The sequence below is a fragment of the Mycosarcoma maydis genome, chromosome 3 (assembly GCF_000328475.2).
Source record: "Mycosarcoma maydis chromosome 3, whole genome shotgun sequence".
Taxonomy (NCBI): Eukaryota; Fungi; Basidiomycota; class Ustilaginomycetes; order Ustilaginales; genus Mycosarcoma; species Mycosarcoma maydis.
In genome coordinates this window covers 1,238,529-1,262,721 of record NC_026480.1, presented here as the reverse complement: position 1 = coordinate 1,262,721, position 24,193 = coordinate 1,238,529, and the positions used below count along the sequence as shown (strand labels likewise).

The 24,193-nt window shown below is 53.9% G+C and overlaps 11 protein-coding genes across 11 annotated transcripts; 6 read left to right on the top strand and 5 right to left on the bottom strand.

The window, feature by feature from the left end:
- Positions 1-26: 26 nt before the first annotated feature.
- On the top strand, positions 27-2,213 carry UMAG_01891 (putative GTP-binding protein; the record flags this gene model as incomplete). Its single annotated transcript, XM_011389522.1, has 1 exon — positions 27-2,213. The coding sequence occupies one exon, from the start codon at positions 27-29 to the stop codon at positions 2,211-2,213; it is 2,187 nt and encodes a 728-aa protein (XP_011387824.1).
- A 306-nt stretch (positions 2,214-2,519) lies between these two features.
- UMAG_01890 (uncharacterized protein) lies at positions 2,520-3,045 on the bottom strand (the record flags this gene model as incomplete). Its single annotated transcript, XM_011389521.1, has 2 exons — positions 2,520-2,885; positions 3,031-3,045. The coding sequence occupies 2 exons, from the start codon at positions 3,043-3,045 to the stop codon at positions 2,520-2,522; spliced, it is 381 nt and encodes a 126-aa protein (XP_011387823.1).
- Positions 3,046-5,223: 2,178 nt separating this feature from the next.
- On the top strand, positions 5,224-8,244 carry UMAG_01889 (uncharacterized protein; the record flags this gene model as incomplete). The annotated part of the gene is made up of 1 exon (XM_011389520.1): positions 5,224-8,244. One exon carries the CDS (start codon positions 5,224-5,226, stop codon positions 8,242-8,244), a length of 3,021 nt encoding a protein of 1,006 aa, XP_011387822.1.
- Positions 8,245-9,866: 1,622 nt separating this feature from the next.
- On the top strand, positions 9,867-11,618 carry UMAG_01888 (putative serine-type carboxypeptidase f precursor; the record flags this gene model as incomplete). Its single annotated transcript, XM_011389519.1, has 1 exon — positions 9,867-11,618. The coding sequence occupies one exon, from the start codon at positions 9,867-9,869 to the stop codon at positions 11,616-11,618; it is 1,752 nt and encodes a 583-aa protein (XP_011387821.1).
- A 393-nt stretch (positions 11,619-12,011) lies between these two features.
- On the bottom strand, positions 12,012-12,326 carry UMAG_12173 (uncharacterized protein; the record flags this gene model as incomplete). Its single annotated transcript, XM_011389832.1, has 2 exons — positions 12,012-12,159; positions 12,250-12,326. 2 exons carry the CDS (start codon positions 12,324-12,326, stop codon positions 12,012-12,014), a joined length of 225 nt encoding a protein of 74 aa, XP_011388134.1.
- A 955-nt stretch (positions 12,327-13,281) lies between these two features.
- On the top strand, positions 13,282-15,051 carry UMAG_01886 (uncharacterized protein; the record flags this gene model as incomplete). The annotated part of the gene is made up of 1 exon (XM_011389518.1): positions 13,282-15,051. The coding sequence occupies one exon, from the start codon at positions 13,282-13,284 to the stop codon at positions 15,049-15,051; it is 1,770 nt and encodes a 589-aa protein (XP_011387820.1).
- A 241-nt stretch (positions 15,052-15,292) lies between these two features.
- UMAG_01885 (putative Alcohol dehydrogenase) lies at positions 15,293-16,357 on the bottom strand (the record flags this gene model as incomplete). The annotated part of the gene is made up of 1 exon (XM_011389517.1): positions 15,293-16,357. The coding sequence occupies one exon, from the start codon at positions 16,355-16,357 to the stop codon at positions 15,293-15,295; it is 1,065 nt and encodes a 354-aa protein (XP_011387819.1).
- A 565-nt stretch (positions 16,358-16,922) lies between these two features.
- Positions 16,923-17,849, bottom strand: UMAG_12172 (uncharacterized protein; the record flags this gene model as incomplete). The annotated part of the gene is made up of 1 exon (XM_011389831.1): positions 16,923-17,849. The coding sequence occupies one exon, from the start codon at positions 17,847-17,849 to the stop codon at positions 16,923-16,925; it is 927 nt and encodes a 308-aa protein (XP_011388133.1).
- A 680-nt stretch (positions 17,850-18,529) lies between these two features.
- Positions 18,530-19,228, top strand: UMAG_01883 (uncharacterized protein; the record flags this gene model as incomplete). Its single annotated transcript, XM_011389516.1, has 1 exon — positions 18,530-19,228. One exon carries the CDS (start codon positions 18,530-18,532, stop codon positions 19,226-19,228), a length of 699 nt encoding a protein of 232 aa, XP_011387818.1.
- Positions 19,229-19,491: 263 nt separating this feature from the next.
- On the bottom strand, positions 19,492-21,291 carry UMAG_01882 (uncharacterized protein; the record flags this gene model as incomplete). Its single annotated transcript, XM_011389515.1, has 1 exon — positions 19,492-21,291. The coding sequence occupies one exon, from the start codon at positions 21,289-21,291 to the stop codon at positions 19,492-19,494; it is 1,800 nt and encodes a 599-aa protein (XP_011387817.1).
- A 1,658-nt stretch (positions 21,292-22,949) lies between these two features.
- UMAG_01881 (uncharacterized protein) lies at positions 22,950-24,066 on the top strand (the record flags this gene model as incomplete). The annotated part of the gene is made up of 2 exons (XM_011389514.1): positions 22,950-23,032; positions 23,127-24,066. The coding sequence occupies 2 exons, from the start codon at positions 22,950-22,952 to the stop codon at positions 24,064-24,066; spliced, it is 1,023 nt and encodes a 340-aa protein (XP_011387816.1).
- Between the last annotated feature and the right edge of the window lie 127 nt (positions 24,067-24,193).

Genomic DNA, 24,193 nt, shown 5'->3' with positions numbered 1-24,193 from the left:
TGACAAGCGGGCTTGCGCGATGAGAAATGATCCGCCCAGCATGCCGTACCGCCAAAGCTTGGCGCTATGAGGTAGCCTTACGGCCAAATACCGTAGTGCTCTGCTCAAGGATATGGTCTCGATCAACGAGTGCCCAGGCCGTTACGCACGCGCGCGCAGCTTCGACCCAGCTTCAACAGCGCTGCCTTGGTCCCTTTTCGTCGACTCGATTCTACACAAGCTCGACATCATCTCAACAAGCTGTGTCTGCATCGTCGAGCTCGCCCAAAACGGCGACTCGTGACGTGTCGGACTTGGATCGGCTCGAGACACGAACGTTCTCCATTATAAGCCATGTAGATCACGGCAAGTCGACATTGGCAGATCGGCTACTCGAGCTCACTGGGACGATCCCGTCGGACGGCTCGAATCAGCAGGTGTTGGACAAACTCAAGGTGGAAAGGGAGAGAGGTATCACTGTCAAATCACAAGCGGTGACCATGGTGTACGACTACGATGGTCCAAGAGAGGGCTTTATCTCGGCATTCCAAGACGGATTCGTACCCAGACCAGGTCGATATCTACTCAACCTCATCGACTGTCCCGGCCACGTCGATTTCTCGTACGAGGTCAGCCGATCTTTGTCGGCATGTCAGAGCGCACTCCTTGTGGTCGACGCCACTCAGGGCGTACAGGCACAGTCCATCACTGTGTTTGAGCTTGCCAAGCAGAAGAACCTGACAATTGTGCCGGTGCTCAACAAGAGTGATCTACCTGCTTCCGACCCGGATCGTTGTTCTCTGCAGATGGAGGAAATTCTGGGCATTGACACAACCCTGCCTGGTCAGGAGCCGCTTTTGATATCAGCCAAGACGGGGAGAGGCGTCGACAGCGTCTTGCGCGCGTTAGTAGAGAGGACAAAACCTCCGACGGGTGTGGAGGATGGAAAGCTGGAAGGAAGAGAGGGACCGGGCTTCCGAGCTCTGGTGTTTGACAGTTGGTACGATCAGTACAAGGGAGTGGTGTCGTTGGTGTCGATTGCAGACGGTGCCGTAAAGAAGGGCGATCGCATCACGTCCTGCCACACGGGCAAAAGGTACGAGGTGCTGAGTTTGGGTGTCAATTCTCCCGAAATGATGGCCACACACGTGTTGCGCAAGGGCCAAGTCGGCTGGATCATCGCCAACATGAAGGATATGAGTGAAGCACAGATTGGCGACACATTCCACTTGGCGTCTGAAAAGGTGGAGCCGCTGGAAGGCTTTGCACCGACCGTGCCGATGGTCTACGCCGGCATTTTCCCGATCGAGACAACTGACTTTACCAAGTTGGAAGAGGCGATTCAACGACTCGCACTCAACGATCGCTCGGTGACAGTGCAACGAGAGTCGTCGATGGCGCTCGGCCAGGGGTGTCGTTTGGGCTTCCTGGGGCTGTTACACCTCGACGTGTTCCGTCAACGACTGGAAGACGAATACGGCCATGCGATCTTGGTCACGGCGCCCTCGGTGCCATACAAAGTGACTTGGCGAGACGGACGAGAAGAGATTGTTTCGAATCCGATTCACTTTCCGGATGACTCGGAACGCAAATCTAAGGTGACGTTACTGGAGGAGCCCATGGTGAAAGGGGTGGTGCGGTGTCCGGAAGAGTACACGGGCGAGATCATGCAACTGTGCGCCGAGCATCGTGGCAAACAGCTCGAGGTTTCGTTCCCTGCGACAGCTTCAGCGATTCGATCAGTTCAGATGACGTATCGGCTTCCGCTGTCCGAGATTGTGACCGACTTTTTCGACAAGCTGAAATCATGTTCGTCGGGCTTCGCCTCGTTCGAATACTCGGAGGACGGATATGGGGTATCGGACCTAGTCAAGCTCAACTTTGTCATCTCGAACACGATACTTGATTCGCTGTCGATCATCATGCACCGTTCCAAGGTCATGTACAACGCACGCCAGTGGACCAAGAAGCTCAAGGAGATTATTCCGCGACAACAGTTCGAGGTGTCGATCCAAGCCACGACAGGCAGCAAGGTGATTGCGCGAGAGACGCTGTCGGCGTACCGCAAGGATGTAACAGCAGGACTGTACGGTGGACACTACGAGCGCAAACTCAAGCATCTCAACAAGCAAAAAGAGGGGAAAAAGAGGCTCAAAGCTCTCGGGGTCGGCAGAGTGCAGATTCCTACGGAGAAATTCCTCGAAGTGTTGGATACCCGGACCAAAGCAAAGTAATGGAAAGAGAAAGTAGTACAACGGCCTCGATTGCCTCGGCCTTCTTGTTCGAACCCACGCGTGAGCACGGCAAAGCTCAAGTCTGCTGAGCGAGAACGCATCAAGGGTATCAAAGACCTGTGGCTCCCTGTATGCGACCGGGTGGGTTTTTTAGGAGGTGGTGTGGGCAAGCAGTGAAGAATGCGAGTCGTGGAGGGAAGCGAGGTCATGGGGTAAGTCAGTCGTGAGTCGTGAGTGGCTAACGATCGAGGAAATTCGAGCTAGAATCACGAATGTTCGCTCACTTTCATAGACCTGGCTGATAACTTATCCGGCAGGATCAGTGGAACATTGTGCATGTATGTACCTGTGCAACACAGGCTGAAGCTGCTCACTTGGCTGCGAGACACAAAAGGGAGATTCGAGAACAGCAGGAAAGATCTGGTCTTTAGTCCAGACATGAGAGCATCGGTAAAGTGTGTGAACCTGTTGCGAGGGTTGCGGAAAGACGCGGCGTGCATCAAAGCGATGAGCGATGCTCAACTGTAAGGGTGCGTTTGCGACGTTGCGCCTCTTGAGACAAGATTCTCGCCTGACAAAGGTGGCCGACACTACAAGCAAGGATGGACAGACGTTTTCAGCCTTTTCAGCCAGATCAGGATGGTTTGATTCGATGCCGTCACGAAAGTTGGGCTATTGCTGGCATTCAGCGTAGAAGCCCATTTACCCGTGTGCTGAGCGAAGACAAGGGTAACCGGCACGCGGCCAACCCTAAGAAAGCCACTCAGACACAGCACACTCAGGTCACATACACGAGCAATCGAAACGGCCAACTGACCAGTGGCAATTCCATGCTGGCAATATTCAAGCCTCGTTACCGCCCGCCAAGCCTTTGTGCAAAATGCACGGAAGACGGCTAGGGCAGCTTCGTGCTTATATGCAGGTTCCAGATCCTTTCATAGCTGCTCAAGACAACCGGTACTGCAGAGATAGGTCCACGATCTGGCTTGCAGCTTTTGTTTGAAGCAGCGTTCACACAGGTGTGACGGTCGAGCAATCACAAATGCTAGGATGAGTGAATCTCGCTTTGGCATCTAGAAACAAAGACAGGCATGTCATGGCCTGGCCTCAACTCGATGACCAGTTCGGACAGAGCATCAACACGCTAGGCACCACCAACGTCAACGTCGTAAGCGAGCGAGCGAACAAAGGGACAAGTGACTTGGCAGTCATGAGCCAGAAATCGACAAGACTTGGACAGTGAATCCAAGCTGCATTCATGATTGGCGAATCCCATTCGGCAGCCTTGGGACAGATTCCAAGACCACCCATCATCAAGCCGTGCACGTTTGTGGGTGGTTTGGCCTGGTTTCGTGATTCACGTAACGGATTCAAGGATTATTATTTGGGTCTGAAACGCGGATGAGGTCTCTCCGATGGAGGCGCGCCGCTCCGGTGTGGACCCTTCCGTGAATTGGGCTTAGGCATGGATCCGGCATCTCTAAGTTAGCATGCTTGTTTAGCGTTGCTCCAAGTCTCGGCAAAAAAGCGTCCGAAGTGCGAGGTGTTTGCCATCGCGAATAATGGTTGCGACGACACTGAGTTGACGCTTGCAACACCATGACAAGGGCGGGGCCACCGATCACCATGGCAACTGACGCTGACGAAGCCTGAAGCTCGAAGCCTGATTCGTGATTCGCGATTTGTTCGGATAAGGCGGTAGGCTAAAGCACCACGAGGAACGGATTAAACGACGGCTTGGCAGGCAGAAGCGAACCCGAGTTTGAATAACAAGCGGGGGACAAGGCAGAGCGGTCTCCGGACAGGGTCTGAGTTGAGCAACGATGGAGCCACTTGAGCAGTGTTATGCCCAAATTGGTTTCCAATTCGTGAATAGATTAGATTGATGCGGATGTCAGCGAATCAGAAAGCAGAGCCATCACGAATCGTGAATCGTGAATTGTGATTTGTATTATAAATTGTGAATTCTGAATTCTGAATCACGAGTCACGAGTGTCGTCTGCGCTTCCGCGACGTGTACCTAGGCTTGACTCGCACACGATCCATTCGTACGTTGGCAACACGGATGCTCAGCAAAGAAGGATACTGCACACGCTTAGCGATGGGCTGCTCGCATGTCCTCAGCCCTGCGATTCGTGATTGGTGATTGGTGATTCGTGATTCGTGATTGGTGATTGACCGCCACCTGTATTCGGAACACTTTGTGCCGCGATGAATGCTTGTTGGGACTCTTAGCGTGTATTGATTGCCTCCGCATCCTCACCTGGTTGCTAGCGTAGCGTGTGGCCGTCTCCTGACTAGCTGTTCGCTTGCGATTTGGCTGGGATTGTGCTCTTCGCATCCGCAATTCAGTGATTTCTGATTTAGGCGAGTCATCTTGCAACCACGAATCGTGAATTGTGAATCGTAAATGATCAATCACACCGTTACATTCGTGATTCACGATTCTGTGATTCTCGGTGCCTTTCGATTTTAATTTTTATTCGTGATTCATAGATAATTAATTTGGTTAAGTTAGTAGTTTGGCGCGTGAGTTGGTTCGACTCGCTCCACCTGGATTTTCGGAATGCGGCATCGTTGGCGTTGGCGTTGGCGTTACCGTTGTCGTTGTCGTTGTCGTTGTCGTTGTCGTTGTCGTTGTGTTCCTTCGCCTCGTCCTCCTCCAGAGTCACACACTGAGGGAGATCATCCTCCCGCTCCGATCAGCTCTCGCACCTCTCATTCTTTTCTGCGTCTTCTCCACATTCATCGTCTCCACCCTCCTATCGCTCGCACACATACCAGCTCATCTCTACGCTCCTTTTGCACATCTCGTCTGCAACACATCCGCATCGAACTCCGTTTTGTCTCGCGTTCATCCCATTCCCATCTTCTGTTCACCACCATCTGCAATTTGGTTCCAAGGCATCACTCTGGTAATCTAAACGTTGCATCAAGTTGCTCAGACGCATCGCTGCTCTGTCACGTTACTCGATACCCTCTCGCCGTCCGTCGCGTCATCCTCGACAGGATGGCGCCAACGAACAAAGTGCAACTGCCCGACGAGCTGGTCGACCACATTCTCTACCTAGCATGTACCTTACCCCCCCTTCGCACCGACGACTTTCGTGAGCCGTCCGACTTTGACGCTCACAGACTCAAGGCTCGCTCTTCAGCTCCGCATCTTGATATACGCACCACCATCAAGCTCCTCCTTCTCTCGCCACAACACTATCCCTACATTGCTTCCATCCTCTACAAGGGTCCTCGCCTCTCGGATCCTATTAGCCTTTCGCTCTTCGCGCGTACCCTCACCAACCGTCCGGCTCTTGGTCGTCTGGTCAAGCATCTATGGGTTGGCCATACCTACCAAGGCGAGGGTGTCCCGCCTAATGCACTCACCTTCGGCCTAGGTGGATCTCAGACTGCATACAGCCTCAATACCGATCTTGCCACCATAAAGGACGTGCGGCAGTGTCTTGCTCAGGGTATCGCTCCTTCCAATCTCCTCTCTCCTGCATTTGAAAAGAGGATCGCACAATGGGCTGCCCAAAATGTTCAGGCAAACGCGCGCACCATTGACCCTTTGCGTGCCCCAAGAGGCATTCACATTGATTCTCCTGGTTCCGGCGATCGTGATCATCGTGGATGGAACTCGATCGGCATTGATGAATGGGTCTTGCGTCTCTGGGACGGTCGTGACCTCGTCAAGCAGTTCAGAGAAGTTGCCAAACGCGCCTTCTTCCTTGAACTGAAGCGTCTCTCTCTGTCGGCCACCTCGAGCAGATCCTCTTCCGCATCCTCCTCCAAACCCTCTTCATCTGATGCCTCTCCACACTCAACATCCCCTTTGACTGGCCCTTGTGCCCCACCGGCATCCACTCTTCTCGACACCGACATGGTTACGCCTTTTTCGGCCCAAGGCGCCGAGCAAAGGATTCCAGGCACCGACAACGATCCGCTCGACTGGGCCGATGCTACCCAGGCACCCGAGCCCAACCGCTCTCGTACGATCGACAACGACGAGCCCATCTACTCGGAAGAGCTCGATCTTGACGAGATTGACGCTGAGCGCGACCGTTGCTTTGTAGAGATGGGCGTTCAGAAGCCTGCATGGCGCTCATCCAATTGGTCCGAAATCGCAAAGGTCGGCGATCAAAAGGTCGAGTGGTGGGTCGTCTGGATCCTTGCCAAGACTAGAGCTCGTGCTCGTATCGTGGCTCGTCGTATCTGGCAAGCCGACTCGGCAAACGATCCAAAGCTCCGCAATTGGCGAGCGCTTCGTCCACGCCCCGAGCTCCACACAAAGAACCACTTCACCCATCCCACGCTCTTTGCTCGTTCGGGCGCAAGCCACCTCCTTGTAGGCGGTGCACCACCTCCTACCAGGGACGAAGTCTACGGCGGACGTCATGGCGATTTCGACGGCATGTCAGACTCGGACAGCGACGCTGTATCCGAAGCTGACTCGTACACGGACGGCAGCGATTACGACTCCGAGATGGAAGCATCCACCACTCGCATGGACATCTCGATCGTTCGAGAACCAGTCTCCTCGCATTCAGAGCACCACGGCACCAGTCGCACCGCCGCAGGCTCCTCTGGCTTCAGCCTACCCGAGTTCGCCGAACCCGAGCAACAGAAGCCCGAGGATCCCGCCGACATGTGGGGCGGCGAATACATCTTTGCCACAGGCAACGAGAGGGCTGGAGCCGGTAACAGTATCTTGGGCTCTCGTGGTGGCATGTTTGGCTTCGATTCAGCCCTTCGCAACGGGCTTCTAGACGAACCTGACACAGGGCTCGACGATGGAACTGAATTCGCCACCTGGCAAAAGGAAAAGCAACGCAGACGAAATGACGAAGATCGCCTGCTCTCCGAAATGACACTGGGCTCGATCCTGCAAAGCTTGCGAACCGTCATGATGCTTACTCCCAAGCTCAAGGATTTGGCGCTCGATGGTGTACTGGAACGCAGCATTTGCGGTCGTCGAGCTTTGTGCAATATGGGCAAGCTTAAAAGTCTCTCGCTGGGACCTCCGCCCCCTTACTGGAGTTCTCCTTTGCTGTTTGGTCATCCCATGAAGACGACGCGTCGCGAGAAGCTCAGCTATCATCAAAGGATGCACGGTCCTTCAAGCCCCGACTTTGTTGATGATGGTCGTTCGCACAGTGTGTGGCCGCTGCCGGGTGTCTTGATTCCTTCGCCAGCGTTCGCGACGCTGCGTACGCTCCACATTTCTGGCTGTATGCTTTTTCCATCCGAGGCAAGGGCTGTGGGCGGTCTAGGTGGTCAGCTGCCCAATTTGCGTCATTTTAGATGGTCGCTCTGGCAGCCACACGTCGAAGGCCATCCCGTCGGCGTAGTAGAGACACTCTGTGCGATCCTCGACATTCCAACGCCTGAGGAAGAAGCTGCGGCAGCTGCAACTACGGGTCGAGCACAGGCGATCGAAGCTTCTGGCTCGGCGTCAGGGTCCGGCTTCCGCTTTGGTACATCCACCTCCAGCGCTGGCACGTACCGTGAGATCGGAGATCGAAAGAGGCGTCGACGACATGACTCGCGCCGTTCTAATCCGTTTAGCGTCAGTGGGTTCGGCATGACTGACTCGAACCTCTCTTCTTCGTTGGGCAGCAACATGACTTTGGCGGGCGCGTCACACGAGGCAAGCATGTATTCGCTCGTGACGCGCAAACGCAAGCTGCGCTCGGTCTATGCGACGATGCATCCCACTGACCAGGCCATCTTTGCGCGCAAAGCTCCTGCTGCTCTGCGTTACGATACCAGGCTGACGATAGAGACGGCGAAGTGCAAGAACGTCGAAGACAACCTCGAGGAGATGCAGCGCTGGTGGGAATGGGAAAGCGGCATGTTGCATTTCAAGCCTACCGTCTCGAACCTCGATGCAATCACTCAGGCAGCCAAGCGCAAGCAGATGGCTGGTCCGCCTAGCTCCCTGTCGGCTCAAGAACTCAATGCGGACCACAGCGGAATCCAGATGGATCTCAGACGTGCTATTGGCACTGAGCTCGAGATCGAGCCGCGTTCTTGAGCCACTCGAGGAAAAGCATGTCTTGCGAGTTTCGTGTTACTCATGTCAAGGATCTAACGAATTGCATATTTGTTTATACCCTTAGGGTGTCCCCCTCGGGGCGTCTGGCCCTGGACGGTGCGACTAAAATGTTTGCGTTGGGATGTCGAGTCCTCAATAGCATGTCAAGTTAGTGTTGCGACTGAGCATGAGCGTGAGGTTTTGTGTTGAGAAGCTTGTTCACACGCTGCTTACTCAGATCAGTCTGCGTGTGGACGACGCGCTGGGCAGCTTATACTCTGATTGAACCGTTCACATTTGATACACTACATGGCTCTTGCAGGAACTCGCGGCATTGGAATGCTGCAGGGAATAATGGCGCTCTATCCATCTGAATGCTTCGAATGAGCACGAGTTGTTCGAGAGTCAGGCGGCGATGTCTGGGGTATAATTGGCAAGTGGGCCGTAGGTTTGAGCCGATGGAGCCGCTGCCGGCTGCGCTCAAGTGCATGCATGTGACGTTGGCCACTAACGTGGACGAGATGTGGGTGGTCTTAAGTGGTCGGAGCTCTTGTTTCCGATCGGTCCACCTCCGGTCGCCTGATGTAAGCAGCGATCTAGATGGATGTGTGCATGCGATGAATACTTTGTTTGTAGAGCATTCGTGATTCACAATTGGTGATCAACGGCACGCTACCCTCCGTGAAGCTCGCCTAGCATTTTTAGCGTCGACGCACAACGTCGTATGCGACTTTGCACCGCACTACACGCTTGCGAGCACACGCCAGCGATGACGCTGCACGCTACGTTACCGCGGTTTTTAGACTCGCTTCACCAATCACGATAAATTCTCGCCCACGCCAGCGTGCAGTGCGCTCTCAAATCACAAATGTTAACCTACACAAATGAAACGGAGCGTGCGCGTCGGTCAGAGCGGCGATTAGCGACGTTGCCACGGTTTATGAGAACAACGCACAAGAGAAAAAAAAGCTTCTTGATAGCGATGAAACTCCGCTTGTTGACAAAACGAGGCCACCGCGAGGCGGAAGAGGGATTCCTGCATTCACGATTAGATGCCACCCACAGACACACGCTGAATGCCTTCGTGCTTCACGCTTCAGTCCACGCTTGTGTCCTTGGACCGCAAGCCGGCACTCCACCGTCGGTTGAACCCAGATTCTGTGCCAGATTCTGTGCAGCATAGGTTCAAGTCTGCAGCTCAACAATCACTACTAACTTGGTTAACTAGTTTTGCACACTTGCGTGCAGATTCAACGTCAGCGCTTTCCGCCGGGTCTCTGTCGCTGCTGACGCTTCTTCGGCGTTTTGTGATGGCCTTATCGCGACAATGCCACTGGTTCCATCTCATCGCTCCTGCTGCTACCTCGGAGCCAAATCTCTCTAAACTTTCCAATGGTCGTCTGTGTTGCTCGACCTCTTGATCGCATTCGCATGCAGTTTCCCTCTGTCCTATGTCTTCTAGCGCTGGTCGCGCATGACGGCTACAGTTTGCTTCCTGTTGCAGTTCCGCAATTGTGAATGCTCCTCGACCTATATAATCGACCTCTCGCCGCATACAGCTACTTAGACCTTCCACATCTCTTGACCTTGCAACCGTCTTGACCTAGACGGGCTTCAGCATCATGAAGCTCCTGCCTTCTGTTCTTCTGCTGACAGCAGTTGCCGTGTACGACACGTGCGCGCGTGGCCTGCAACATGTCGGCAAGCTCCAGTCTAACTACATCGATGTCCACCAGCGTGCTGCTGATCGAGCTTCGCGCATGTATGCCAAGACACAGACAAACTCGGCTGTGACGGGCTCTAGGATCCACTTGAACGAAAAGACGAAACGGTTTGCTGTCAACGGCACTGGTGTTCCTGAAATAGACTTTGACATTGGCGAGTCGTACGCCGGATTGATGCCGATCAGCAAAGATGTCAATGAAACTCGAAAGCTGTACTTCTGGTACTTTCCAAGCAAGAACCCGCTGGCAAGCAACGAGATTACCATCTGGATGAACGGCGGACCCGGTTGCAGCTCGCTCGAGGGCCTTTCGCAGGAGAACGGACCGTGGCTGTGGCAATACGGAACGTACAAGCCACTACCGAACCCTTGGACGTGGCAGAACTTGACCAACATGGTCTGGGTAGAGCAGCCCGTTGGAACAGGCTTCTCGCAGGGCAAACCCAACATTACCACCCAGGCACAGCTTGCCGAGGAGTTCAAGGGCTTCTTCCGCAACTTTGTCGACACGTTCGATCTGCAGAATCGATCGGTGTACATCACTGGTGAATCGTATGCTGGTCAATACGTGCCAAACATCGCGAGTAGCATGCTCGATGAGAAGAACAGCGAGTATTTCAACGTCACCGGAATCATGATCTATGACCCCTCGATCAATGTCGATGCTGTCACCGAGCAGGTGCCGACGGCTGCGTTTGTCGACTACTGGGGTGGCCTTTTCCCGTTCAACGAAACCATCAAGGCGCAGATCAAGGACATGGACGAAAAGTGTGGCTACACCAAGTACCTCAACAAGCACTTGACCTTCCCTCCAAAGGGCAAGTTCCCCGATCCTCCCTCTACCACCGACGAGTGCGATATCTTCGACTTTGTCTACAATGCCATCTTCGATATCAATCCCTGCTTCGACATTTACCAAGTGGCTACCACCTGCCCCGTCCTGTGGGACATTAATGGCGGTCCTGGTTCAGGCGACTACCTTCCGCCGGGCGCTTCGCTCTACTTCAACCGCACCGACGTCAAGAAGGCGATCAACGCTCCTCTTGAGACGTCCTGGCTCGAGTGTTCGGCGGGAAATGTGTTCAACACTAAATCTGGACTGGACCGCGGAGCTGAAAAGGGACACTATAGCTCCACCACAGTGCTTCCAGGGGTGATTGACCGCGTAGAGCGTACAGTGATCGGTCACGGCATGTTGGACATGGTACTGCTCATGAATGGCACGCTTCTCAGTATCCAGAATATGACCTGGGGAGGCCAGCAGGGTTTCCAAAAGCCCATTACTGACGACTTCTACGTTCCCTTCCACAACGACGTACAAGAGGGCACTGTGGCCGCATCGGGCATCATGGGCAAGACTCGCACCGAACGTAAGCTCACCTTTGTCACCATCAATCTGAGTGGCCACATGGTGCCTCAATACCAACCGTCGGCCGCGTTCCGCCATCTCGAATTCCTCCTCGGCCGCATCGACAGCTTGTCCAGCCGAGCTCCGTTCACCTTCTTTGACAACGGTTTGGTCGCTCAAGAGGGCAACCTCAACGTACGCTCGCTGGCAGAAGAGAGCGCAGTTGAGTTGCAGGCTAGACAGCTCCAGTACAGAGGCCTGGCTCAGCCAGAGGTCAGTCAGATCCTCGCCGACTTTCTCTAGATGGGTTAGGTAGATCGCTGGAAAGCTGGTCGAAGTCGAACATTCAGTCATGTAGCTCAAGAATCTTAAGAATACAGAATGGATTCACTAACTTTGCGCAGACCTTGTGGAGAGGGTAAGTACAGCATGAGCTAACATTGACCAGACTCTGCGTGCAGCGATTCGCGATTGAAACAGCGACGGCATTCAGCAATTCGTGATTATAATCATGAATGTGTTGACTGTTCTTTTCGCAAAGCTCGGTGGGAGCACGGACCCACATTGTGCGCTGATACACTTGCAAGCGAAGGAGAGGCCTCAGCTGAGATTTGCCTCCAGAGTCCACGCAAGTCCTCCTTGAACTCGGTCACAGCATGGCTGCGGAATCTCTTCGTGTTGCTCACGACGGATTGACTACTGTGGACCCTCAGCCTTAGGAGGTACAATGTCGCCTTGCCTAGCGAAGGGAGCTCGAGGCGCGTGACTGTTTGCAGACGGCTTCTCGAGCGTCGCTTGTTGAGCAGCGTTCTTCTTTGCGTTTTCCGCATTCTGAGCGTATTTTCTGTTGCAAGAATCGAGCAAACATAGAGGGCGTGAGTACGTCGTTCTCGACTCATATTGGCGTGGGAACAAGGGAGCGGTCTTGACCCACCCTTTGAGAAAGTCAGTCTCCTTCTTGACAGCATCAAAGTTGACGGTTCCGTCAGGATTTTTCAAGATATGAACCATGTCGGTCGGATTACGTCTCGAGTAGTCAGCCGATGCAATGGTCAAGAGGGAAGCCAGGATCAACAGTACGCTAATGGTGGATCGGAATTGCATTGGTGTAGTTGGCAAATGCGATGAGGTGTGATTCAAACTCGAAACCAGCTCAGCAGTCACAGAGCCGTGAGTGTGAATCTGACGGCACTGCCTTTGGTCTTCTTATATTCCCTAACTAAAGCAACGTTGCAACTCATGGTAGAACCGCAGTGCAACCGCAGTCGGTCTGAGTGGTGGCTCCAACGCAATTTGACAGGTGACGTTGCCTGAAAAGCAGGCGGCCGAGCACGGATCGCAGCGATCCGAAATTGCAATTGCGCTTAGCCTCCACTCAATCACAATCGTGAATCTACTCGTGACTGTGACGCCTTCTCGCCTAAATGATAATCGTGAATTACTGTAACTTGCGAAAGACTGGTGTCAAGCCATTTCGATCAAGCACGAAGCCTAAGGCTCAGTTAAGCTGTGGCCTTTTTAATTTTATCGCTGTCTGATGAACGCACTATGTGACTTCCGCGTGCCGGAATTGGTGGTTCTGTAAAATCCAACTAAATTATTATCATGTAACGTTCACAATTGTGATTCACACAGTCTTGAGGCATTTCGTTAGGGGTGCGCAAAGCGACACAGCCCAGTCACAGAGTGGAGCTGGGGCAGGGGAGCTCTTGTGCTCTTGCGTCGTATTCAATTCGTGATTGTGAATCACAACCGTGAATATTCCTCTATACCCACCGCAGCTCGCTTCGCTTTCAGGGCCCCATCGACTCGCACAGATCGACGCTGAGCTAGATCTCAAACCCCTGCTGACCCAATCTATCCTCCATCCACCATCACTCATCAGCGACACCTCGTCTTCAAGCTGACAGTCACCACCTCTTTTACCGAACAACGTTGCCCACATACTTTGAACCGACCGTTCCTAATGCGATCCTCTTGGCTCTCGACCGCTTCGGCCGTCTTTGTGTGCGCTGCTGCGCTCGCTAATGCTGCCAAGCTGCCTGCTCCTCTCGAGCAGATCCACTACGATCAGGCCGGTAACCTCGTCTGGAACGAAGACAATGATGTCTCGAACGTCATTCCCTCGCTTGGTCGACCTGACTTTTCTGCTTTAAAGCTCGAGGGCGTTGTTGCTGCCGCAACTCCGGTCAAGCAGAGTGTTCATGACGTCTTTTCCGAGTCCATGAAGCAGGCCGAGGATGTCCTTACCTGGGCTGAGAATGAGATCGAGCGTATCGAGCACAAGATCGAGGATGCTGTCGTCGGCACCAAGCACACCGTCAAAGACTGGATCCACACCGGCAAGGTTTTTGTCGACGGTCTCGAGTTCGAGCGCCTTACCCACCCTTCTTTCCCCGAGTACTCGCTTCGTCTCAACACTCAGTCCGAGGCTTTCTGTGACAAGGACGTTGTTCAGCACAGCGGCTACCTTGATATCTCGGACTCCAAGCATCTCTGGTTCATCTTCTTCGAGTCGCGTAGCAGCCCCAAAGACGACCCCGTCGTTCTCTGGCTCAACGGTGGACCCGGCTGCTCCTCGTCCACCGGTCTTCTGTTTGAGCTCGGCCCTTGCCGTGTCACCGACCAAGGTCGCGCGGTCAAGAACAACCCTCACTCGTGGAACAACAAGGCCAACCTGCTGTTCCTCGATCAGCCCGTCGATGTCGGCTACTCTTACTCGGATAACGACCAGGTGAACAACTCGCCTGCGGCAGCCGAGGATGTATATGCCTTCCTGCAGCTCTTCTTCGCCAAGTTCCCCGAATACTCTAAGCTTCCCTTTACCGCCTCGGGCGAATCGTATGCCGGCACCTACCTTCCCAACATCGCCTCCACCATCTACAAGAAGAACAAGAACCTCGCTCTTGCCCGTTACAGCAACCCTGAGCTTGCTCCTAAACACATCAACCTCGATACTGTCATGATCGGCAACGGTCTTAGCTCGCCTCAGTATCAGTTCCCCTCGGTACCCGAGTACGCGTGTGGTGCTGACAACAAGTACGCGCTTTTCGAGCCTGGAAGCTCGACGTGCAAGACGCTCGAGCAGCAAGCCGCCACCTGCAAGTCGCTGATCAATTCTTGCCAGAAGTACAACTCGCGTCTCACTTGTACGCCTGCTGCGCTCTACTGTTGGAGTCGTCTCTACGGCCCCGCCCAGGAGACCGGTAAGAACCTGTATGACGTGCGCAAGACGTGTGACCGCGAAAAGGATGGCCCTCTATGCTACAAGGACATGGAATACATCGAGACGCTGCTCAACACACCTAGCATCAAGAAGAACCTCGGTGTTCCCGAGTCGGTCAACTTCCAATCGTGCAACATGAACATCAACCAAGCCTTTTTGCTACAGGGTGACTCGATGCACGATTCGGCCGCTCTCCTTCCCGAGCTCATCGAGGACGACATCCGAGTACTCATCTACGCTGGTGAGGCCGACTTCATGTGTAACTACATGGGTAACCTCGAGTGGATGCAGAGCCTCGAGACGAGCTACCTCGACGACTTTAACAACGGCACTGCCAAGGAATGGACCGTCAACGGCAAGAAGGCTGGCTTGGTTCGCAAGGGTGGTAAGGGTGCCGGTAACGTGGCGTTTGCACAGGTGTACGCCGCTGGTCACATGGTCCCTTACGATCAACCCGAGGTTGCGTCGGATATGATCAACCGCTGGCTCGCAAACAAGCCGCTTGCCTAAGGGGTCTCGTTGGTGTTGGGAAGTTAACTCATTCAGTAGGTTCACTGCAACATCTGTTCATACTCTCACAGTAAGCCGGATCTAAACAGGACACACTGGTCGCGTGAATGTGAAGAGGCTCTGCTATGAATCCAAAGTCAGCCAGGTTCATGGACGCAGAAGGTGTTGGAGATGTTGCAGAGGTGTGAGACGCTGCTGTGAATTGCTTTGCATGGGAAACAGAACTGAGTCTGGCGTACGATTACGAGACGCTGATAACGACTTTGCCGACGTGCGCCTGGCTCCACTGGTATTCGTAGGCGTCTTGGGCGTTTTCGAAGGGGAAGACTTTGTCGACGAGGGGTTTGATGTTGTGAGTTTGGAAAATGCGATTCATGTGTTCGAACTGGTCTCGCGAGCCTACGAGGATGCCTTTGAAGTGGGCGCCGGTGGTGAGCGCGAGGTAGGCGACATTGGGAGCGTCGCCTTGGGCGACGAAGCCGATCGTAGAAATCACGCCGCCGCGCTTGATTGAATTGAATGCCTTTTCAAGGGTGCCTGGTCCGCCCACTTCGACGATGTGGTCGACGCCGACTCCGTTGGTTACGTCGAGGGCGACCTTGTCCCAGTCTGGATTCGTCTTGTAGTTGACCGTGGTGACGAGGTGACGCTGGGCTTGCGGGATGAGAGAAATCGCTTTCTGGAGCTTGTCGTCCGATGACGAGGTGATGACTACCTTGGCGCCCGCAGCTACCGCGAGCTGGAGCGCAAAGATGCTAACACCACCGGTGCCTTGAGCGACCACAGTATCGCCAGCGCGCAGCTGCTGTGTGGGAATCCCATACAGAGCATTGTAGGCGGTCAGAGCAGCGCACGGCAGCGTGGCAGCTTCCTCGTAAGAAAGGTGCGAAGGAATGCGCACGATTCCGGTCTCGGACAAAGCGACGTACTGAGCAAGCATACCATCAATGCTACCGCCGAGAGCCGTCTTGACCTCTTCCTTGTCCGGTGTCGAACCATGCTGGTGTGCCTGTGTAAAGATACCAGCCACACGATCACCTTGTTTCCACTGGGTCACCTTTTCGCCCACCGAAACCACCTCACCAGCTCCGTCCGAAGCTGGAATCAGCTCGCCTTGCTTGAGGTGCAGAGGATACCCATTCTTGGCGATGATCAGATCGCGATAGTTGAGCGAAACCGCGTGCACCTTGATCAGAACTTCGTTCGCCTCAGGCTTCGGGATGGGTCCCTCCTTGAGCTTCAGCGACGAGAATCCGTTGCGAGCAGAAGGCTCCGGGAGCGTGTAGAACTTGTGTGTACCGCTCATGATCCAAATACACTGCGTGGGTGCTAGTGGCAAACAGACCTACCGTGGCGAGCGCGCTTCTGATTGCCACTTTATATATCCATGACACATCTCCGCCTCCTACCCATTTGGCCCGTGCAAAACTAATGCGGCAAAACTTCCTAGAGCTCTCGACCCTACCGAGGTAACGCACTCACTCGTAAATCCGCATGCCCCAACAATCACGAATGCTCGTCACTGAATCGCGTGTACCGCATGGACACACGGAACTTTCGTCGATCCTATGGCATCATCCGTGCTTGACGATTTCTTTTTAATCACCGGTCACTCTCGGCTCTCACTCAGTGCGGTGTATAGCCGCCGTGCCATGACGTGTTGCACAGGCGGAAAGCTCGCGACGACCAGAGAATTTCAAGGAATCACGAATCACGAATCACGAATTGTGAATGTGTTAAGGTAGGTCCCGTGGAACACAGAAACCCATAGCAATGTTAAGTCGGCGCAGCCCAACAACAAGAACCATGAAAAGCGCCCAAAATATGAACATGATGCGTGGTGTGATTGAGAGGAAACAGTCGAGACTCTGTTAGAAGTCGTGACGATCAGTTAGGGGGTCTCGGATGCGACTGGAACGGTTTCCGCCTCTGTCGCTCGCTCCATAGTTGCGCGAGCTATCTTCGTAGCCGTAGCTGTCGGCGCTGTACGATTGCTGTGAAGGATTTCCAAGTGCTTCAGCTTCCCTTGCCCAGCGGTCCTTTTTCTTGGACTTGGACGAGTTGGATTGTCCCCACTTGGAGCCGCTATTCTGGTCGCGTGAGTCGTTGACATAGCTCAGCGAGCTTCTGGACGACGCTTCGGTGCCAGCACCGATGCCATATCGTTCAGCATAACGACTGCCAAGACTCCTCCTCGAACTGGAGCGAGAAAGCGAACCCGATCCACCATGACCGCCGTCGTCAATGATAGCACCCGTTATGGGATCACGCTGTATGTTAGCCGAGCGACCAGAATTCTGTCGCCTCTCATCGGCGTATGGGTCCTCACGCTCTGCACGCGGGCTGTCATCGACATTGTCGGCCCAAGGGGAAAGGAAGCGGCTTCCAGAACGGATGTTGCCAGTCTTGCGAGCAGAATCAGGATCCCGACGCGTCTCACCCGTGATGGGATCGACAATCACCTCCTGGTTCTGCCACTCGGTTGCCGAGTCTCCGTATCGATCAGACCAGCCGTTAGCGGTGCGCTTGACACGGTAGTCCTTGACGAGACCATAGCGGATCGCCCACGAAGGCGAGTGTCGCGAGTTTTTGTTGTTTCGAATGTTTTGGATCCAAAAGTTGTGGACATGGCCCGGAATATAGCCAGCAATGGTGCAGATGATGTTGATGAAAAGGTCGAGACCTACACCGAAGCGGATAAGCACGGCCAGAGGCGGTAGCAACCAACCGCAGACCATGACGATACCGTGAAACGCATGATGCCGCTTCAGGGGGCCCTTGGTTTTGGAGCGTGCCATGTTTGTGATGTACACCAGCGGCTCGGTTCGGTACTCCGTATTCTTGCAGATTGTAGCTCGAGATGCAGCAGTCAGCAGTGAGCTGTGACTTTGCGATCGTGTTGAATTACGAAGGCGGTGGATGGTGCACACAGTCAGGCCCCAACCACGGTCACAAAGAAATCCAACACTCACGACTGATGCGGAAGCCGGCATTCGGCGCGGGGTCCGTTAGGCGCGCAAGCAGTCAAATAAAGATGCGGCACGAGAGCTGTGTCGTCGTTACCATGTGTTCTTGAAGCCGCAACTCGTGACTCTTTGCAACAAACACGAAAAGGGTCTCGGAGCAGTCCGACCTTTTTGCACGTTGCGTCTTGTGCTTTTGTATTTTGATTTACGGCAACGATCTGACATAGTGCTCCAATGAAAAATGTATAAAAAAACCACACACACATACAAAAAGCTTCGATGGCCCAAGCGAACAGGCCAATCACGTCAATGCCGAGCCATGATAACGCCGTAGTTCATTGTGTGAGGTGTGGAGGAAGAGATCTCAAAAAGCTGGCAAGGTGTCATGGTGGGCCGAAGCTCTCATTTAAGAGACTCATGACTGGTCTTCCGCTTTGCATTGCACCCACACAACCAACAGGCTCATTGCACCGAATACCCAACGTCTCGCTTTCACTGTTGCACTACCAACCATGGCGCTTCCTCCATCGCTGCAAGCTCTTTCGATTGGCTCGCTCACCGCGCCCAACACGCTTGAGCTCTTCCTCGACTATCTGTGCCCCTTTTCGGCCAAGCAGCTCAAGGGTGTCAATGAGTACTTGTTGCCACTCGTCATCGGCGACTCTGCTCAGTACAAGGACAAGGTCCGAATCGTCATTCGGCCCTATCCTCAGCCGTGGCACTCGAGCTCAACCCTGCTGCACGAATCGGCGCTTGCTGTAGCCAAGATTGCGCTCACGGATCCTGCTGTGACTGCTGTGCCCGAACGCAATGCATTCTGGCTCTATTCATTGGAACTCATGAAGGAGCAGGAGCGCTTCTTTGACGGCCCTGCTAGAGGAAAGTCGCCAGACGGAATCCGGGGCGAATTGGCCACATTGGCGATCGAAACCGTCGGCGAAGCTCCCAAGAAGCGTAAGCAGCCCGCGATCCATCGAGACTTGCAAAACACCCCTCTAGGCCAGTCTGTGAAAAACCTCATTCGCGTCGAAAAGGAAGGCAATGGCGGAAGTGCCGTAGTCCCCGAACTCAAATACTGCGTCAAGCTCGGTCGTCAGAACGGAATCCATGTCACACCAACTTGTCTCTGGAACGGTCTCGTAGAAGCTAGCATCTCGTCTTCCTTTGACCAGGCGGCGTGGAAGGAATTCCTCGAAAAACAGCTTGCCTGAGCCTCCCAGCTTCTGATCACAAACTCTCATTATCTGTCGACCATTTCAATGTCCTGTCCTCGTTGTGCCTACCCTCCAGAACATTTTGCGAACAGTGGTACGAAAACGAGCGTGCTTGGAGTAGACAAGATGAATTGCTTGGTTCAATGTGGATGATAGGGATTTACACAGCAGACAAACGCCAGCAAGTGAGTTGGAAATGGAGGTAGTGGTTGAGCGAGAACGATGTCTCCCGATACGCTCTCGTGAGAGCAAAACGCGGCTTAGCGACGCGCAGGAGCAGCAACAGCCGGCTTCTTGCCAGGAAGATCACGCTCCTCGATGAAGAACAGAGCGAGGAAAGCGAACAGGCCGGCAGCAGCAATGGCGATAAAGACGGTGTGCATCGACTGCTCGTAGGCGCCAATGGCAGCGACGCGCAACGGCTTGCTGAGTGTCTTGATGGTGCTGACGTCCTGGCGGATGAGCTGGATGATCTTGTGAGGGATGTCGGTCTTTTCCAGGTTCTTCTGCAAGCTGTTCTGCAGGATGGCGCTCGAGAGCGAGATACCCAAAACCGAACCGGTGGCACGGAAGAGGTAAGTTACGCCCGTAGCAGCGGCCATATCCTTGGGGTCGACCGAAGCAATCAGTGCAACCAAGGTGATGGTTAGGGTAGAGCCGTACGCGGCACCACCCCAGGGCATACTGAGCCAGTAGAACGCCTCCGAGGTTCCGCGGAACCAGAAGCACATCATGAGTGGGCCAACAAAACCGGCGAGACCGCCGAGCAGCAGCATCTTGCGGTATCGTCCCGTACGAGCCATGATGAGACCACTGCCCAGACTGCACGTGGAAGCAATGATGGCGTTGGGGATCAGGTGAAGACCCGCATACTGTTTGGTGGTCTGCTCCACGTTCTCAAAATAGTTGGGCACGTTGAAGATGATGCCGAACTGCGACATGGTGATGAACCAGCAAGCAATGGAAACGAAGCCAGGCGTGCGGTTGAAAAGGACGGCCATGGGCATCAGGGGCTCACGAGCGACGAACCTCTCGATGAGCACAAAGACCACGAGTGCAACACCACCACTAATCAGAGAGCCGAGGACGAGCTTGTCAGACCACTCGCGTTCGTTGCCTCCCAGGCTGAGACCAACGAGGATCAGAGTGACCGAGGTGACGAGCGAAAGCGAACCGAGAGCGTCGATACGCTTGATCTTCTCAATCATGCTACCGGGGCCTGCGGGGATGTCGATCTTCCACGAAACGACAGCAAAGTGAACGACGCACAAGGGCACCTGGACGAGGAATGCCCAACGCCAGCCGAGACCGCCATCGGCGAGAGCACCACCGAGCGGACCACCGAGGGCAGCACCGGTGGCGTAGACAAGGTTACCCAGGCCCTGCCACGTGCCTCGCGATTTAAGGCTGACAAGGTCGCTGGTGACCAGGGTGGACATGGTAGTCAGTCCACCACCACCGATGCCGGCGAGGGCACGTGCGGCGCAGAGCTGCCAGAAAGTCTGGCTGAGACCGCAGAGAAGCGAGCCGAGGAGGAAGATGGCCGAAGCAAAGAGAGTAGCCGGCTTACGACCGAAAATGTCAGACGCACGACCGTACAGAGGCTGGAAAGCAGTTTGGGTAAGCAGATAGCTGGTACCCAACCATCCTACCTCCTTGCTCACGCGGAACTCGGAGCCGACAGCCGAGAGGATGGTAGCGACAATGGTACCGTCAAGCGCAGCCAAAAAAGATCCGATCCACATGGCGCCCATGATGACCCAGATATCAGCGCGCAGAGGAGGCTCTTCGGGCTCTTCCTCGACGGCAGGCGGAACGCCAGCGATGGAGAAGTGGCTCTGGTCCAAGGGAACAAAGGCAGACGAATTGGGGTCAACACCATGGGCGGCGCCCTGGATGGCGCTGAACGCCGACTCTTGTGCGATAGCATCTTCCTCTTCAGCAGTGAGGTCAGGACGACCAATGCTGGCGCCGAAGCTTGGACGAGCTCGCGAGGTTGACGAGGTTCGCGGCTGCTGTCCCGCGAGCAGCGGGGTACGCTCAGATTGCGTGGGGGCCATACTGAAAGAGGGTATGACAATGTTGGTGGATGGAGATGGTCGTAATCGGGACCAAGGTTGCTCGAAACTTTTGAGCCAAAGTCTACGTTTGCAACTTGACCAGCTTCTACTATGAGGCCGAGTTTGCGAAAACTCTTTGACTTGACTGAGAATGAAGCGTGCACTGCCAGAGGACTAACAACGAACTCGCGACCGGTACAATAACGATCGACCGTCTTTCCCGAACAGGCGGTCCACAGACCAGATTCGTCCTATACGGTTGTGGACGATGCGGACTGCAGAATCATGAATTCCAAAATACCTTGAACTGTAGAAAAAAGAATTTGGGGCCAGTCGTGAGTCTTTCCGCTGTCGCGAGAACGATAACACGACATGAGCCAATCGAGAGACCGCATGATAAGAAGCCTCTGACGCTCGGTCCAGTATGTGGCTACAGTTACGAGCAAGCCGCAGCCAATCAAAGTTTTTTTTCCCCTGACGCACTCACCACTCGTGACTTGGCCCTCCACAGATAACTTTGCGCTCGGCACAATTCACAACTCTGTGACTTATCAATTTAATGGCAAGAATCACAAAAATCACAAATGGAACGATTCGTATCTGAGTCACGAGTCGTGAGTAGATCGGAAGATAGGCAAACAGATTTGCAGAGAAGAAAACTTTTTCACCAAAATCCTGTGGACCCAAGCATAGCACTCATCGACTCTTCCACCAATCGTCCAGATCGGGGGAGCCATTGTGGCAGCATTCAGTGAGGCCGTCCAATCGTGATCACGAGTGAAGGCTGACTGTCAAGACTGGGCGGCTGCTATCCCATCACAATATCAAAAGCTGCTGTGGTCCAAGAGACAATCAATCGGACACAAACCCCAGAATTGACCTTGTCTGAGTTTCTTCATCCTCCCGAAGACCGACTAACTATTTAGCACGATGGAAGCTGAAAGGAGTAGAGCATTAAAGTGAACATGATGCAACAAACAAAGACAACTTGGCAACCACGAAGGAACAGCTGCTCAGTGCGGCAATCACGAGTATTCTTTTCGGTGTTAGCTCGCAGCAACGAGGACCAAGGGCTCTACGCTCATGGTTGGATGAAGACGGCAGCTTGACTAGGGTTGGTGAAACCGTAAGCTCTCAACCGAAGCCGTCTTAGAGTGCGGATGGGATGGGCGTGTGTTGTACACAGAAGCAAATGCATCGGGAGGCAGTCCCAAGTCGCATCCGATGTGAGGATGAGAAAAATGTCCACCTTCGAAAAGGTGAGTTAATGTTACGTGACAGACAACGACTCGTTAGTCAACAGTCGTGACTTCCGCAAAGGCGGCAGATGACGACTGCTCCGCATTCAATCACGAATAGTTAGTCACGAGTAGTTATCCCAAAATACTGAATAAGAATAATATATAAGTTATATATAAACATTTACATAAATATTAATAAGTGCTCGTGCTTGCTCCCGGTGGCACAGACCCTGAAACCGCGCGTGGTGTGAAAGCCATTCACGTGGGGCTTGCGACGCTTGCGACGCTCCCCATTAGAGCGTTGAGGATCGTCTTGATTGATCCCGGCTGCGCTAACAAGACACCACCATACCCACAGACGAAAAGGACTGACCTCCAACATAAACAACGCCAAAGCCCAAAGCCACAATCACAACCATGCCTTTGTTTAAATCATCCGATATACCCGACTTGACTGGCCGTGTCGCTATCGTCACCGGTGGTAACAGTGGCCTTGGAGAGTTTGTATCATTGGAAGCGCTCGCATCCTGTTCTTCTTTTCGATGCAGAAAACTGACAGATGTCTTTCTCTTGTTGATATCCTCACCTGTACAGGGTCTCGTGCCTCGAACTTGCGCGCAACGGTGCCAAGGTCTACATGGCTTCTCGTACCGAGTCCAAGGCACAGGAGGCCATCCAGAAGATCAAGCAGGCCATACCAAAGGCCGACATCCACTTCTTGCAGCTCAATCTGACCGAGCTCGCAGCAGTCCGTAAAGCTGCCGAGGACTTTTTGTCGCGCGAACAGCGCCTCGACATTCTCCTCAACAACGCCGGTGTCATGGCCACTCCTTACACCTTTACCAAGGATGGCATCGAGCTCCAGGTAGGAACAAACGTTGTGGGTCACTACCTTTTCACCATGCTACTCTTGCCTACGCTGTACAAGACGTCCAAGCTGCCCGAATATTCTGCGCCTGACTCGCCCTCCGTTCGCATCGTCCAGGTCTCCAGCTTGGGCCATGTTGCCTCTCCCTCCGACACGAGCTTCAAGGATCTCGAAGCGGTCAACAAGCAACACTGGCCTGAAGTTAAGGGCACCTGGGATCGGTACGGCAAGAGCAAGTTGGGCAACATCCTGATTGCCAACGAGCTCTCCAAACTTTTGCCGAAGGACGCTCGCATTACCAGCCTTTCCATTCATCCTGGTGTCGTGCGAACGGGACTCTTGCGTGGTCCCAATGAATCGTACGGCAAGATCATTGGCAGTGTGAACTCACTCTTGAGTCGCTTCTTCACCGCTGCCGAGGATGGAGCTTTGACCCAGCTCTATGCCTGCACTTCACCCGAGGTGGATCGACTCAACCTCAACGGAGCTTACCTCGTACCTGTTGCCAAGTTGGGTCAGAAGAGCAAGCTGGCTCAGGACACCGACGGCAGACTCGGCCAAGAGTTGTTCAGCTTCTGCAACAGCTTTATAAAGGAAAAACTCGACCTGGATCTGCCGGCTCATCTCAAAGAAATTGGCGTTCAACTTCCTCAGAGCCACCTCTAAATTTCGTCTCTGGGCTCATCTAAGCTCTAATTTATCAACTGCTTCTTGATATTAAGTATTTTGAAAGTGCTTTCGGTCGATTCTACTTAATCCCTGCTTCGATTCTGCTGCCGTTCGCCCATCTAGC